This window comes from Tinamus guttatus, unplaced genomic scaffold, assembly GCF_059628265.1.
Source record: "Tinamus guttatus ecotype Peru unplaced genomic scaffold, ASM5962826v1 Tinamus_guttatus_pri_ptg000480l, whole genome shotgun sequence".
Classification (NCBI taxonomy): Eukaryota; Metazoa; Chordata; class Aves; order Tinamiformes; family Tinamidae; genus Tinamus; species Tinamus guttatus.
In genome coordinates, this window is record NW_028289014.1 from 1,200,719 (window position 1) to 1,216,694 (window position 15,976).

Consider the following 15,976-nt stretch of genomic DNA (forward strand, 5'->3'; position numbering starts at 1 on the left):
ACCCTGGCAGGACTTGCTGCAGCCTCTACTCTTGTCTCAGGCCCCCTATCCCTCTCCTCCATCCTTTTCCTACCCTTCCAATGATCCTCCTCCTTGCTCCATTTTCCAAAGAGACGCTGTGTGTGTGTGCAGGCTCCCTTGAGGAAGGCCGGGGGCAGAAGGGTATTTCCCACCCTCTTAGCAGGGGTAAATATGGAAGGATGTGCGAGAAGGACAACCCTTGGGGAAGAAGGATCCACAGAGGCGGGAGTGCAACTGCGGCAGCTGCCCTGGCCGTGCCGACACCGCCACGATCAGCCGTTTGTTAGAGGAAACCCACGAGGAACGGCGACAAATTCCACGGGGAGTTCCCCATTCCCGTCGCTTCCCAACACGCGGATCGCGAGTGTCTCAAGCGCGATCTCGGCGCGCGCGGTGCCACCGTGGCAGCGTCCGCGCTCCGCGGGGGGAGCCCGAGAGCTGCGGCGACCTCGAGCTTCCCCCCCGCGTTACCGGGTGCGGCGACCTCGAGCTTCCCCCCCGCGTTACCGGGAGCGGCTCCCCCGGCCCCTTCGGGCCGGGGGAGCCGCTCCCGGTAGCGCGGGGGGGGGGGAAAATGTCCTCGTTGCCGCCGCCATTCCCGCCCCTTGCGACACTTCCCCTCATCCCATCCCGCCGCTTTGCAGGGCGCGGGTGCCGGCGCAGCCGCCGCTTCCCTCCCCTTCCGCCCGGCGCGGGGCGGAGCGGAGCGCGGGGCGGGCGCGGGGCCGCTCATTGCCGGCCGGGCGCTGCCACTCGGGCCGCCGCCGCCGCCTTCCACAGCCGCGTCCCGAAGCAGCGCCGGAGCCGCCGCCGCCGTTGCCGCTCGGCCCTTCCCCGCCTCCAGCGCCGCTACAACAACAACCCGCCGCCCCTCATGGAGGAGCAGCAGCCGCCCGCGCCGCACCACCATCACCACCACCACCATTACTACTACTACAGCCACCACCACCACCCGCAGGGCGCCTACCTGCCGCCCACCGACGGCCGCGCGCCGCACAAGCCGCCGCTCCGCCACGAGCACAGCAAGCCCGGCGGGACGCAGGAGGCGGCCAAGCGCAGAGCAGGTTGGCACGGGAGGGAGCGGAGGCGGGGGGGGGGGGACGCCCGTGACCTTCGCGGGGCCGCGGGGGCCTCCCCCCGTTCCCGGCGCTCCCTCCCCCGGCCCGGCTGGAAGCTTCTCCGCCGCGCTGGGGCCGCTTCCTGTCCGCCATGTTGGAGCCGGCGCGGCCCGAGCCGCCGCCGCCGCCGCCCGCACGTGGGGCCGCGCCCGGGCCCCGGGGAGCGGCCGCTGCCGCCGCGGTGCTAAAGGGGGGAGCGGCGGGGCCGGCGGCGGAGGAGCCGCCGCGGGGAAACGGCGCGGCGCAAAAATCAATGAGTCAGGGCGGGCGGCGGGGCCTGCGCGGCCTGTGCCCGCCGCCTCGGCCCGCGGGACCGGGCGGGCCGCGCGGCCCCGGCCGCCGCAGCACCGAGCGCCACGGGACGATTTTGGCCCCGCTGCGGGGACGTGGTGCGATCAGGACAAGGCCGCGCGCCCTCAGCCTTCATAGAGACGTGTTTTTTCCCCCCTTGAAATGTTGTTTTCTGTGATGAGCTGGGAGGGAGCCGGGCTCTGCGGCGTGGGGGGCGCAGGCACGGGCCGAAATAAGTTACCGGGCGAAAACAACTCGAGTAACGGCCTTCCCTTTGCAGCAAGCCCATGGTTTTAATATGCACCCAAGCCTGATTCTCCTCTCTTTCCATCCGTGAAATGGTTCATGAGGTTGCAGATATCCCACACTTGTTCTTTTTGACGTCTTTTTTTCCCTCCCCTTCCTCTAAATATTCGTTGTTGCTCCTCCATCCCGGGCCCATCAGGGCTGTTCGGAATGCCGCTTTGGAGGAGAGCTCAGGCAGCCGAGTTGTGAATACTTGAAAATTGGAACTTGAAACTGCTGACGCACTGACTCGCAGAGATGGATTTTTGTTCTTCATTTTATCCTCTTGCTCCTCATCCGCAGTGGTCTTATGACCATTCTTGTTTTGGGTTGCTAAATCATCATGTCAGAAGTCCTGACTCTGGTCATCTGAAAGGCCTTGTGCTGGAGGAGGCTTCCCCTGCGTGTTGTTCCGAAATAACTTTTACTCCTTGACTTAACAGAGCATCCCATTCATATCTCTGATGAAATATTTATGGTTAATATTATCAACAGCTTACTTGAAAGCTATAGTGGAAGTTTTGGTCACTGCAGATATGTATATGTAGTAAAATCCCTTCTGATCCCTCCCAGCAAACTCAATTGAGGAATTTCTATCAGGATTCCTCAGGCAGTTACATCTGCCGGACATGTGAGACTCCAGGATGTGCGGATAACAAAGATTTTAGTATTGCAGTGGAGATGAGCGACATCAGCAACAACAAAACGTTGTTTCTGGAGCTGGAATTGTGCCGCTCCTGGGTTTGGGAGCTGCTTTGTGCACTGTGCTGATTTCACACTGCTCTTAACTGCAAATTAAGCCTTAGGTGGGTCATTTCTTCTAGAGAAGGTGAGGCTTTGCACCTTCACAAAGAAGGACAAGGATGAGTCAGAGGAGAAGCAAGGAGCTCTCTTCCTTTCCCGGGAAGCTGGTGCAATAGGAGGGAGTCCCCCTTCTCAGCCCGTTAGCAGGGCGTGTGTTTGCTTAGCTGGGCACAGCGTGTCCTTCCCACCTCTCTGTGGGACTTCAGGGCTGCTCTTGGGATGCTGTAGCTGGGTCCTTGGCCGTAGTAGGTCTGTGGCTGGAGATGGCCTTGAAGGATGCGGTGGTTCAGTCTGGACCGTCCTGGGCCTTCTGCTTTGCTTGAATTGCAGTCCCAGGCTTCTCTTCAGAACCGTTAAGAGCAGGAATGCACCTCAGGGGCAAGAGGAAAGCCGAGTGTGCAGCCTGTCCCTGTGTTTGGAGCCGGGGCCCTTGGCAAGCACTTCAGTGCCTGGTTCTCAGGCTCTTGCTGTGTCTCCCCAGGAGGAGGGTAGTTTCGCAGCAGGCAGGTTGCCAGCGGTGGTGGAAGGCGCTTGCAAAGGTGCATTTTCAGTATGACCACCTTTTTTAAAGCTAAAAAGCATGTGAAGAAATGGTGTCGCCCCGTCCTCCCCTCCGTTTCCCCCTGGTGTTGCACGCATCCTTTTGGAGAGCGTTTTTGCTAGACGTGTTGCTTGGGAAGGAGCTGGGGAGGGGGTTGCTGCTGCTGCAGGTCTGTGAGGCGGCAGCGATGGTAGAAGTTGGCCCTTGTTCACAGAGCTGCTGCATCGCAGTGAATCCTGTAGCACCTTGGGAATTAATATTTTCCTCTCGTGTGACCTGGAATTACTAGCTGGTCCTCTGGCTTGCAGATGATCCTCAGTACAGAATGTTTTCTTTATAATGTCTCATGTCCTTCTGCTTTAATTTCTTGTTATAAAATACAGTAAACAATGTACAACAGAGTGACATAACAGTAGTATAGGAGAGTCACCAGCTGCTGGTGTTTTAAGTCTTGGTGCTGCAGCTTTCAGTAATGTGCTTTTATATGTCAAAGGAGAGATGTTTTCCTATTTTAAAATGTCTGCTGGAGGAAACTGGATATGTTTAACGGTTGATTACAGCTTTTTGCGATCAGAAGTTTAACATTTCACATTCTAATTCTTGCCTTTTGTTGTTTTTGGCTTTCTTCTAGGCTATGGAGAACTAAATGGTAATGCAGGAGAAAGAGAAGTATCATTAAAGGGCCTGTGCTCTGATGAAACAACCAACCCGGGATCCAGGGTACCAAATGGCAGCCAGCAACTTGCAGACACTAATGTGACCCCAAAGCAGACTGTTAAGGCCAGTGCTTTGGGGAAAGCCGGAATCAAACCCAAGAGCTTCATTCAGAAAAACAGCATGGACAAAAAGAATGACAAGTCCTACGAAAATAAACTTAGGGAAAGCCAGTCCTCTGAGAAGCCAGAGGGAGTATCTATTCCAAACGGTGTGGTAACCAATAATTCCAGTTATATCACTAACGGCTACGTAGGCAAAGGGGCAGACAACGATGGCAGTGGCTCCGAGAGTGGATATACGACGCCCAAGAAACGGAAAGGCAGGCGCAACAGTGCCAAAGGCTGTGAGAACTTGAACCTAGTACAGGACAAAATAATGCAACAGGAGGTCAATACCCCAACCTTAAAACAGGACCTTGAGGGTTTCAAGCCTGATTATAGCGAACAAAAGGGGACCCGAATTGAAAATACGAAGCCCGTTTGGAAATACGAGGCTGGGGCTGGTGGAGCAGGCCGGGGAAAGCCTGGGCTTGGGGATGTGCAGCGAAAAAACTCTGATGCCAAACCTGGAATTAGCAGCAAGAAGTTCGATGACCGGCCCAAAGGGAAACATGCCTCGTCTGCTACGTCTAAAGAGGACTCATGGACCTTATTTAAACCACCCCCGGTTTTCCCAGTGGACAATAGCAGTGCTAAAATTGTTCCTAAAATAAGTTATGCAAGTAAAGTTAAAGAAAACCTCAACAAAGCAGCCCAAACCCCATCCACGTCTTCATCATCGTCTTCGTCATCTGCTGGGGAAGTTCAGGCCCAAACGTCAAGTCGACTCTCCCAAGTTCCTATGTCTGCTATGAAATCTGTTACTTCTGCTAGCTTTTCAAATGGGCCAATTTTAGCAGGGACTGATGGCAACGTGTATTCTCCAGGGACCCAGCCACTGCTCACAACTGCTGCTAGTACTGTAACATCAACCTCTTCTGAGTCAGTACCCCAGGACATCAGTACAACTTCAACAGCTCTTGAACAAAAGAAATCTAGCCTTTTTATCTACCCTTCAAATATGCAAACTGTGCTTCTGGGTACAGCACAAGTCGATTTCCCATCGCAGACAAATCAGCAGAACCTGGGAGATATCTTCCAGAATCAGTGGGGCTTGTCGTTCATAAATGAGCCCAGTGCTGGCCCTGAAACTGTTGTGGGGAAATCTGCAGATAATCAGTTAATGGAAGTGACATTTCAAGGGGAATATCCTGCCGCTTTGGTTTCGCAGTGTGCTGAAATCATTCCCTCAGGAACTGAACAACCTGTGTTTCCTAAGGCTTACGAGCTGGATAAACGGACTAGCCCTCAAATTCTTAGTGCTATTCTTAAGCCTGGGACTGCTCTTGAGGGTGGTGTCTTAGCCTTGGAGTCACATCACACAGGTGACCTACAAAAGGCAGACACCGGTAGCCAAGGTGCTTTAGTGTTTCTTTCAAAAGACTATGAAATAGAGAATCCTCTGGCCTCCCCCACGAACAATTTGTTAGCCTCCGCCAAAGAACAGAGGTACCAGAGAGGCCTAGAAAGGAAAGATAGCTGGGGTTCTTTTGACCTGAGGGCTGCTATTATATATCACACTAAAGGTAATGGCTTAACTTGCTTCCTAAGGGAGTTCTCTTCGTTGTGGGTTTCTCTTTTTAAATGCGATGATATAACATGTTATGTTGCTTGCAGCAGTTGTGATTGTTTTAAAAAGGGGCTTTTCTTGGCATCCGTATCTTCAGTGGTAAGAGCAGTTTGAAAAAGTTACTCAAACAGATGTTTAATTTATGTTAAAAGATATTAATTTCCCTATTCCTATGAGCAAGAATAAGTGATGTTGGTAAGGATAATGCCTAGCTTGGGTGTTTTCTTTTGAATTTGAAATGCAGTGGAAGGAGCAGGTCTTCCTAAGCTGCCTGGACCTGAAAGGAGTTAAACACCCAGGTTTGTTCCAGCTTTCCCGGGCCATAATCTGTCACTGAAGGGTCTGCTTAGTTCATGCTCACACCTCCACCTCTGCAGTATTGCTGCTTCTCCCCTTGCAGATAACAGATAAGGCCATGAAATGTTTCTCTCCATTTTTTTTTGTTGTTGTTTGTTTTTTTTTTTCATGGTGTGATCGTTTTAAAGCCCCCCTGCAGTTTTTTCCTCATCTTTCTAAAATATTACAGGACCAGCAAGGCGAATCTTTGCTTATCGACTCTTCTTGAAGCTGCAGATTGAATTCTCATACCTTTTGTAGACACATCTTTCAGATGGATTTTATTGCTGTGTCTCTTTTTATGGAGTTCTTTGTAGCTGGCTCCCTTTCCCCCCTACCCCTCCTTTCTGAGGCAGAGATGCCTTAAACTCGATACAGACGTTTACAACTGGGAGCCTAGAGATAAAGTCCACAGAGCTGTTTGCTTTTCCCTTTCCCTCCAGGTCTCGGTCTCAGAGACTCTGAGGTCTCGTGGCGGTTCTTGGTTGTAGGTCCCAGCTCTGCGGTAACAGGAACTCTGCTTTTTGCATTGTGTGAACTTATCTGCTTCTGACAAACTCGGGGCAGTTCCTTTTTTATTCTCCTCCTTCTTCCTTCTCCCTGCGTCCCCCTATCCTGAGAGAAAAGGTGATAATTCTCCCTCCTTTTTTTAAACCGTTCCTGGTACGTATGTGGACAGCATCTTATTGGTTTCCCCTCCTGAGGGAGACTGGCTCTGATAGCTGCTCAGAGAGGTTAGTATTTGATGGCTTTGGCAAAACCTGCTGTGTTTTGACCCACTGCAAGTTCTTAAATTACCTGTCCCAAGCCTTTAAAGTGCAAGAACATAGATGGCTCCTTTAGAAAGAGTAAGCCCATGCATTTAAAAATTATTAAAAGGTATTTTCCAGGTCATCACACTCTCAAGATGTCAACATCTTAAGCTCTAGTATTTTCCTTGAAGAACAATGTTCGTTAGCTTGTTTTACGTGGGTCTTCCCTGACCCCTTGTTCAGTATCTTCCAGTATTAAAGTGATCTTAGCTTTTCATTCTTAAATCTCTTAAATTTCAGTTTCTTTTCAGAGAATGGGAACGGAGGGAAGCCCAGCTTAGTTAGGAGGGCGAGTCCTAGACAAGCCTCTATTTACCAGTTTGCAAATTTCTCCAGCACTTTGACTTTCTTGCTTTGTTTTTGTCAACCTGCACTTGGTGCTGCAAAAGCAGCTTTATAGCCAGACACAGCCACGATCTCCCTGGCTGTGTAAAGGACAGACCCCAGGAAAACAATAGCCCCAACAGGAAAGCAAGGAACACTCCCTTCCCATGGCCTGGCGAGGAGGTGTTAACTTCAAAGTCTGGCTGAGGTTAGTCCTTTTAAACACAGGAGTTAATTGCGTTCAGTGGAGTTAATTGTGCTCAGTGGCGAGAATGGACACTTGGAGCACTCCTTGAAATAATTGCTTTTGGCTCTGCCCTTGCCAAGGCGTAAGCAGGGAGCGAGTTCTTGCTTGGAGCACTGGGAGCACTGCCCTGGGAGGACGGTTCCTGAGGCTCCTGCCACCTCAGGGGGCATTTAGGTGCAAAAGAAAACGGGTTTTTCTGATTGCTCTGGTGCCATTAACGTGGTGAGGGTGCGCGAGCAGCTTGAGGTCGTGTCTTTCTCCGTTGCAGTCTGAGTGCTGCTGTTGGTTTGCAAAGTGGAGGTGGCTCTGGGGTTTAGCAGGTCTTCGGGGGTGATGCTGGCTGGTGCCTTTTTGTATTTCTTCAAGCCTACTGGGGTTTGAAGAAATGAAGATCTTAGAGGAGTTTTGCCTGCTGTTTCTCCCATCTTCCTGGCCGTATAGCTGGAGCTGGGCAGGGCAGTCCCTGCATCACAGGGAATTTTGCAGGACAGCAGTGCAGCACTGGAGAGAACAGCATGGGATTTACCTTGGGTTGTTTTCCCGAGTTCCAAGTAAGGAACCGCCAGTTGTGTGAGGTGGGAATGGAGGCGGTTTGTCCTTCACGAGCGCGTTCCCTCGCGCTGGTCGGGAGAGCTGGGGCTTCCCGGCAGCTGGACCTCGACCTGTTTGGTTTCTGCGTCGGGAGGAGAGTGAACTTCTCCCCCTTCAGATCGATCTGTTTGGTTTTGAACAGAACAAAGTATTGAAGGTTTGATCTGCAAATCCGCCCTGCCGCGGAGCTTACGCACATGAAAAGAAGCGATTGTGGGGAAAGGCCGGGGTGAACTTGGAGCTTGCCATCGTTCGGTGGCACCTGCTCCGGTGCATTCTTTTGCCCTGAACTAAATATGAGGTAATTCAATGCAAGCGACCCGCGGTGAAAGAATGAGGCTCTTTGTGCTGGCGGTGAGGAATGGGTTTCGGCCCGTGCACCGTGCGCGGCTGCAGCTGCGCTCGGCGTGTGCAGGTCCTCACCTGCTAAACAGGGGAGCAGCTTGAGTGCACCCTGCGTGCTCTGTGCCTGCTCGTGCTCCTCTCCTGCACGGTTTCATGTGTGTCCGCGCTCGGGGCCTTCCTTTCTTGGAGAAGAGGCCATCCTGATTTTCCGACCTGCGCGTATATCCTGCTGTACATCCCAGTCCTGTAGCGTGGCTGTCTTCACTGGCAGCACGTGTGAGTTGGTGTTTGCCATGGTGCTTTGAAACGCTCGCTGGTGTCAGATTGGATTTAGCAAGGTAGATGTGACTTGGGCAAGCATGGGGGGACCTGCTGCTGGGTTGGAGACAGGGCCATTAGCTTTATATGGGGGCCTGGAAGGAAGAAGGAATTGTAGGGAATTCTAGGGAATCCTGTTCCTAAGTTAGGGACAGGAACCTCCTCCTGCATGTGGCACTGCTGCCTGCACACCTCGTATCTCTGAGTTCAGACTGGCCCTTACAGATTCTTGGTCCTCTTCCTCAAAAGAGGCGGCTGTTGAAAATCAGATGCATTTCTGTTGAAATCGGTAATTTTTTTGTTGGTTTGGTCCCCCTTTTAAAGTTGGATGGAGCACTTGGCGCTTGAATTGCGGTGCAGGGTTTCATTGCGTTCTGACTGGTGCAGTCTTCCAGGCCAAAGGTGTCCGTGCTTTGCAGGGGGTTCTGTATGGAGCATTTCATGATGGAAATGTCCCTAGCTAAAGCAAGAGCAATCGAGCTCTCCCAGTTCCGTTGCACAGTAGCAAAGGCCGCATAGGTGGAAGGGAGAAACCTGCAGTTGTTTCCCTGTTCTTTCTTGCCCCTCGGTTCCTGCCGGCGCTGCTGCTTTGTTCCTTCTCGGTTGCGCCCGCATCTCTCTTCGCATGAAGAAGCAGAAGAGCAGCAAGGAAAATAGAGCAAGGCAGCGTGGGCCAGCCAGGAGTGGCGTTTGCCGCGGTGGTGAACTGGGTCAGAAGAAATAGCAGAGCTGTGAATTCAGCAATTTTTATCCTTTACATCAGGAGGGGGGGAAAAATGCCTTGGCTTTCTACCTCTTTCAGTGGGAGGAATTTAGATCTCAGCCCATTGCTTCTGTGGGGCAAAGCGGATTTAATTCTCCTTTTAGTTGCTGTTCTTTCCAGTTGTTGGGAACTACTGTCCAGCAGCAGAATGATGAGTCTCCACAGTATTTAATTTTTAATCTGTTTTGTTTTCTATACAATCCCCAAACTTAATTATTTTGTCCTGCGGGTAGATGGAGAAATCAAATGAGGATGGTTCCTCTCATTTCTTTAGCCCTTCGCTGTAAGGAGGATTGTCAGTTTATGTATTAGATTTAAAAGAATAAAGAGCTAACGCTGTAGCACAGAACAGGGGCTCTTTGCAGGGGCAGCCTTCGTAGCAAGGGCAATTTTACATAGAAGTGCCTGTCATAACAAATTACTGCTACAGGTTTTTTCCCCACCAATCCCCCCCTGTAAAATGTATTGACCTATGAGGAATCTATGAGGAAGTTCACCAGAATGTGTGTGTGAGTCTTCCTTGTACTAGAGCCTTTCGCAGGGACCTTATTTCCGTGATTTTCCCAAGGAAAAGCAGCTGTGGGACAGTTGTAGGTGACCGTAACCTGTAACCCAAGCCAGAAGCACAAGCAAAATCACGAATTTCCTATTGGTAAAGCAGAATAAATGATAAAATTCAATCTTAAGATTGATTGGAAAAGAAAAAAAAATTGCTTTCTTAATTCAGTGTTGCAGTTAGACTAAGAAAATATTTTTTCCTCTATGGAGTTGTTTCAGTCACTAAACACAGCGCTCATTTAAGTGGTGGTGACCAGCTAAAGGGAGGACTTTGCGTGTGACCTTTTGGTGACAGGCAATATTCAGGAATAGTCAATATAGCAATTGGTTTCCCATGACATCTGCTCTTGTGGATTTGTTGGGCTAAGCGCCTGCTAGCCAGTGAGTCAACTTATTTAGGCAATTCATCCCTCTCTTCCACCTTTCCTATGTGAAAAACGGTTTGTCTTTACTCAGAATACAGAATTTTCATTAAGCTTGAGGTTTTATCTGTTGGAGTTGGGACCAAATGGAAGTAAAATGAAAGAACGTCTGTCCTTTTGTGTTGAGATACGATAGTGGACGGAGCTTCAACCTTCTTGATGTGTATTTGATGCTTTAACACTCTTCTAATGCCAAGGGATCAACAGCTTGTTACTGAGCGCTATGATGGGGGCTTTTGGGGTTGTCCCCAGTCTTTGGGGAAGCTGTTAAAATAGATGATGCTCTTCAGCCACTAGGAGATGATGCTTCCAGATTCATTGGGAAGGGAAAACTGGTTCTAGGGAAAGTGATTTTTGTAGCTGGTTCATTTTACTTCTGAGAAATTTGTGTTTTGGTGAAGGGGGGATTAGTCTCTTGTCAAGTTGCTTCTGTCTTTAGGAGTGTTGAGAGGCCTCGCTACTCTTCCCTAAGCACTTTATGGAGCCTCAAGGAAAGTGCAAAGTATTCCTGGTGTTAAAACAAAAATAAGAAAAATAACAAAACAGCCTTGTAAAACGTTGTCAGGGCATCCCTAACAAAAGGCTTCAACGTACCGAGAAGGCTGGCGATGCTTATTTGTGTGCCCTTCTCTGCCCCAGGGAGCTCGCGATTGCAGCAGGCTAAGCACAGCCGAAGGGACAGGAATGTGCAGGCCCTTGATGGAGGTGACGCTTGGCACACACCACGCTGTGGCCATGAGCTTTGCAGGGGCTTTTCTCTTCCTCCTTTCCCATGCCGGTTCGTTTACATACTGCTTGATTTCGCTCTTTGCCACACACGTTCTTGTTGCTTAATAATCTGTGGACATTCTTTGTTCCTGCCCCCTTTCTGGCACAAGGGAGGCTATAAAGATCCTTCTTGCAGTTTGTGCTCCTCCTAACTGCTCTTTTTCCATAACTATGTACTCAGTCCCCAAGATTGAGAGACAGTTAGCATCTTTATAGATATTCTACACTTTACAGTAGCAACACAATAGTAGTTAAATCTATTTATTGTGAGTGGATCTCTAAAGATCTGTTCTGATATAGATTTGGGGTATTTTAAAAGAAATACCATCCTGTTGCTTCTTATATTAATGTGAATGAAGAGAACGCGAAGATATCTCTTAAGTAAACAAAACCATGTACTCTTTCACACATGGGGGGGGACTGCTTGTTTTTCCACCATAAATGTGTCTTGGAGACACTTTGGGAAGGAGCCGCGAGTCGAGCGGGCAGCCAGATGCCTCCCTGGAGCGTCGCACCCTGCTCCTGGGTGAGCTGACAGGAGCTGTGCCGTGGTCTCAGGGCGGTGTTGGCAGCACGGGGCGTTTCGGCAGGTCCACGCTGCGAGCCACGAGCAGCTCCCTCTGCCCAGCACTTCACACGAGCCAAGTATCAACCCATAAAAATCTTTCCTCTTCAGGCTACTTGTTGAGGCTGCAGCACCTGCTTGCAAAGCAGCACGAAGGTGACCCCAAAGCTAGACGAGGATTTGTGAGAATGGAGAACGGCAGTGACGTTTCTGATGCTCGGTTTGGTCGTCTGACTTTTTAGACCACATTATAGATGTCTCTTTGCCTCTTATGGCTGGATCGTTCAAGTCAAATTGATGCAAACCTGTCAGCTTCATTTGGGTTGCGCTGCGGCACCGAACGAAATCGGCTTTGTCTGGAAACCGTAGCCCAGTTCTAGTAGTATGATGCTGTGCTCTGAAAACAAAAGCGTGTTTTGAGTTGTCTCTAATGGCAGTTTTTTCCTTTTGCCTCCACAGAAATGGAATCAGTTTGGAATTTGCAGAAGCAAGGTAAGGATATCCGGAAAAAAAGATACCCAGTCTCTCTGCCTTGCTCTCTCTGTTGGGGCAGAGCTGGAGGTGTTAAGAACTGAACGTTGAATAATGTCAGGGTCCAGAGATGCTCGAGTTTGGTTCTTCAGTCCTAACCGTTTGTATTGCCCTGGGACTTAATTTGGGTTTATCTGTGCTCTGGATCATTGAAAATCAGGATTGAGCTTTACTGTGATGCTGGAGGTTCCATGCGAAATGTCTGAAGGAGAAAAGGCAAACAGGTTGTCAAACCAGATGTAACTTGTGTTCCATAGCTGTATTCTGATACAATAATTGTCTTATATTTTGGCAGTGGGTGTCGCATCTAAGGACAAAGTTTAAATTCTGCTATATCTCTAAACTTCATCTGTAAAAACATGATGTAGCTTGTGGGAAGGATGCGGAGTAGAGACTTCAGTGCTTTTCCACAGATAGAGCATGGGGAGCTGCAAGGGTCATCTTGGGCCCTTACCTGCATTTCCTGGGGTAGCGTTGCTGCACATCTCAGCATCTGAAAGTAACATGTTGAAGACTTGGGTTTTTGCTTCCTTTCCAGATCCCAAAAGGATAATCACTTACGATGAAGCCATGGATCGCCCGGATCAATGAAGGTAGCAAGACAAGACTGCCTGTTATAACCTTTCGGCAGCATTTGTGCTGTTCCTGGGGGACAAAAGGCTTTTATGCTCCTTCTAAATCTTCAGTGCAGCAGAGGAACCATAACTAGAATCACAGGATAATATATACAAATATATATATAGTTATTTAAAAATGGCAACTGAAAGTAATTAGACTTCTTAAGGAATCTGAAAATTTATTTCAACGAGACTACACACGTGATTATTTAATCTCCGGTACTGAATAGAATTTTTTTTTGGTTTTTGTTTCTTTTTTTTTTTTCTTCCTTTTTTTTTTTTTTCTCTTCTTTGTTTAAAGAGTGAATGCAAGTGATTAACGAATACAGACTCGATTTACAAGCCCAGTTCTAAAGTTCCTGCTGTCGTCTACACGGGCAACAGCAACCCACTGGAGAGGCATTTCCACTTGACAAGGTTTCTGTTTCTTGTTCTGTGACTGTAGTGATACACTAATCATAGGGAAATCAGGATGATTCACCATCCTTCATCTCCCCTTTCCCTTCCATCTTCCCTTGGTTTTGTTTTTTCTTCATTTTTTCTGTTTTATTTTACATTGAATGCTGGAGAAACGCCTTGAAGTTTGCAGAGGTGTTTTTTTCTCTACTTTTTTTTTTCCCCCAGAGAATTATAATCCTCGTGTTTTGCCAGGAGTAAAGCAGCCAATCATATGCTGGGATAATTATCTTAAAGCATCATTCTTCTGGGGGAAAAATTGTTATACTGCAGTTCTAGGATACACGGTGAAGTCGCACAGTTGACGTGGCTCTGGTTACACGTTGGACTATTGCAACTGAAGAGCTCTTTCATTTTAAGAGAGAACATACAAAAATAAGCAATTGGTTTAGGCATGTAATATGGAGGAGAAAAAAAAAAAGGGCAAAAAACCACTGTTCCCATTGCTTAATGCCGTTGTATTACTGGGAGCAGGAAAAAAAAATCTCCCGCTTTCAACTGTAGGTGCTTCATATTGCTGTGTCTGTCTTCTGACACTAAACGTCTTGGATTTTTTTTCCCATTTTCATTGAAAAACTGAAGAGAATTTGAATTCTGCTAACTTGCACCCTTAATGAATTATGTTTTTTCTCTTAAAAATTTGAAAAAAAAAAAAAAAGGAAAAAAAAAAAGAAAAAGACAAAAAAAATGGGAATTTGAATCCTCTTTGACTTGTCTATAGAAAGCTGATGGCCAGAGTTACCCACACATGTCCATTGGAAATGCTCTTTAATATTTTCATGCACTCTGTGTATTTCTGGGCTCTGCTTCTAATTATCTCTTAATAAAAATATATTTTATTACAAGAGCAAAATGGAGGACTTAGGCATGAAAATAATAATTAAAAAAAGGGAAAGCTTTCCAGCAAAGAGAAGAGTGAAATTAGCCCAGGCTTCAGCTGTGTAACCCGTTCTGCCCCACTGCAGCTTGTGTAGCACATTGAAATCCTATTGGCATTGGATAAGCTTTTTGGTTTTGTTTCCTTAAAAAAAGTACGGAGTTCAGGGGGTCCAATGAAAGACAAAGCAATGAATTTTGAGTGAAACAAAAAAAAAAATCCGGCCTGTTTATGTACCCAGTCCTCAAAAACATCCGTGGGCGTTTGCAGCTGAATCCAGGCTCGTGTGTGTCGGCATCCAGGTCAGCAGCAGCTGGTGTATCCTGAAGTCAGACTGGATCCTATGGGGCATTTCAAGAAGCAGATAAGCCCAAAACTTTTGCATATCCCTTATGCTTATGTATCCACTCTTCTGTTAATTAGGAGTATGCAGCATGCTTTTTTTTTTTTTTTTTTAAATGCTTTTATTCTTTTAGCAAGTTTGTTCCTGAATGAAGCTCCTGAGTTCATGTTGGGACAAAGAAACTTAATTCTGTACCTTTTTTTTTTTTTTTTTTTTTAAGATTGCTTGCTTTCTGCAATGCTTAGTTTTAAAAGTTTTGCTATGGATTGCCTACTCCACTTTATGTATAAAATACTATATATATGTGTATGTATATATATAAATACATTTGTATATGTACATATACATCTGCATATATATAGTAATAATTTATTGTATCAGTCCAGGTTCAGAAATTTGTGGTTGGCCAGTCGCAAATAGTTCTGTTTCACCTATAAACTGTATCACCTTTACAGGTGTGTGTAACTTCAAATGTATAACATGTTTACAGATGTGTCCTACACCTAGTCCTCCTATGTTCCTATTTTAAATTCTTTTGAGTCTCCCAACTGCTTGCCAAAAGTTGGAATTGCCTCCAGCTCTCCCGGGGAAGAGAGCTGAGGCATTCTGGAGTTTTAAAGTGTTGAACAAACTGGATAACGGCACTGAAAAGCCTAGGGTGGAAGAAACTTTTGTTTTATATTAGAAAAGGAAGAAAAATGTTTGAAGGCTGATAGCAAAGTTTCCAGTTTGTTTTCCTGGCTTTAAGGCTCGGCTATGTATTTGTTTGCCTTGTGTAGTCACTTGTCGCCTTAAGGGCTGGGTTCCATTAAAAAGAAAAAAGAAAGAAAAAAGACAAAACCGAAACCTGTTTTGCTTACGTGGGGTTGAAGTGTCCTGGCGCCCCGGCCCCGCGTTCGGCGCTGGCGCGGTGCCGAAGCCCAAGAGCAATAACTGCCTCCACGTCGGACCCCGGGCGTTTAGGAGCGCCCGTCCCGGCTCCCGTTATTCCCTAAGTAGGGAGGGGAGCCCCAAGGAAAACACGGGCCCGGGAAGGGGCCTCTTAGCTTTGCCCACGTTGTTCCCTGCTGCTCTGTCCGCGTGGCCCTGGCTGCCGGCGCCCGTCCCCAGACACCACCTGTGGCTTCTCTGCTGTATCCCTGAATGTCCCCCCGGTCCCCGCGTCCCCCCTCGGCGCGGGATCGACCCGCGCTCCCTGGGAAGGCTCTGGGGGAGCCCCCAGGCGCCGCCGCAGCGGGCGGCCCAGTCCCCTCCCCGCGCTCCTCCCACGTCCTCACACAATTCTTTACTGAGCACTTATTAAAAATATCTTGAGATTTAATCTGTTTTCTGATTATTTTTGTGTAAACCTATATGGAGGAAAAAAAAAAAAAAAAAAGGACTGAAATTGAGCTGTGACTGATTTAGCACATTTGAATAATGCTAAGGTGTTACTGATAAGTCTCATGTGTTTGGGGTTGTTTTTGTTGTTGTTTTTCTCTTTTCCTTTCGTTGTCGTCGTCGTTTTGTCAGACTTGGAGTATTAGTACTGTAGCATAAACCAAATAGAGCCCGGGAGGGCCGCGGCGGCCTGGGCCCTGCCGCCGCCTCGCGGGCCGCGGCGCGTATTTATTTGTGCCATTGTCTTCATCACACTGAGCAAGCTCAAACAACCCCCC

At 48.4% G+C, this 15,976-nt stretch overlaps 1 protein-coding gene across 2 annotated transcripts; it reads left to right on the forward strand.

The window, feature by feature from the left end:
• The first annotated feature begins 891 nt into the window (after window positions 1–891).
• On the forward strand, window positions 892–13,168 carry NUFIP2 (nuclear FMR1 interacting protein 2). Of its 2 annotated transcripts, XM_088533108.1 has the most exons (5): window positions 892–1,085; window positions 3,692–5,401; window positions 11,954–11,986; window positions 12,564–12,618; window positions 12,944–13,168. In XM_088533108.1, the coding sequence occupies exons 1-4, from the start codon at window positions 896–898 to the stop codon at window positions 12,614–12,616; spliced, it is 1,986 nt and encodes a 661-aa protein (XP_088389234.1). In that variant the 5' UTR covers window positions 892–895; the 3' UTR covers window positions 12,617–12,618; window positions 12,944–13,168. The 2 variants fall into 2 exon arrangements, with proteins under 2 accessions (XP_088389234.1, XP_088389233.1); XM_088533107.1 differs by having other exon boundaries at window positions 12,564–13,168.
• The last annotated feature ends 2,808 nt before the right edge of the window (window positions 13,169–15,976 follow it).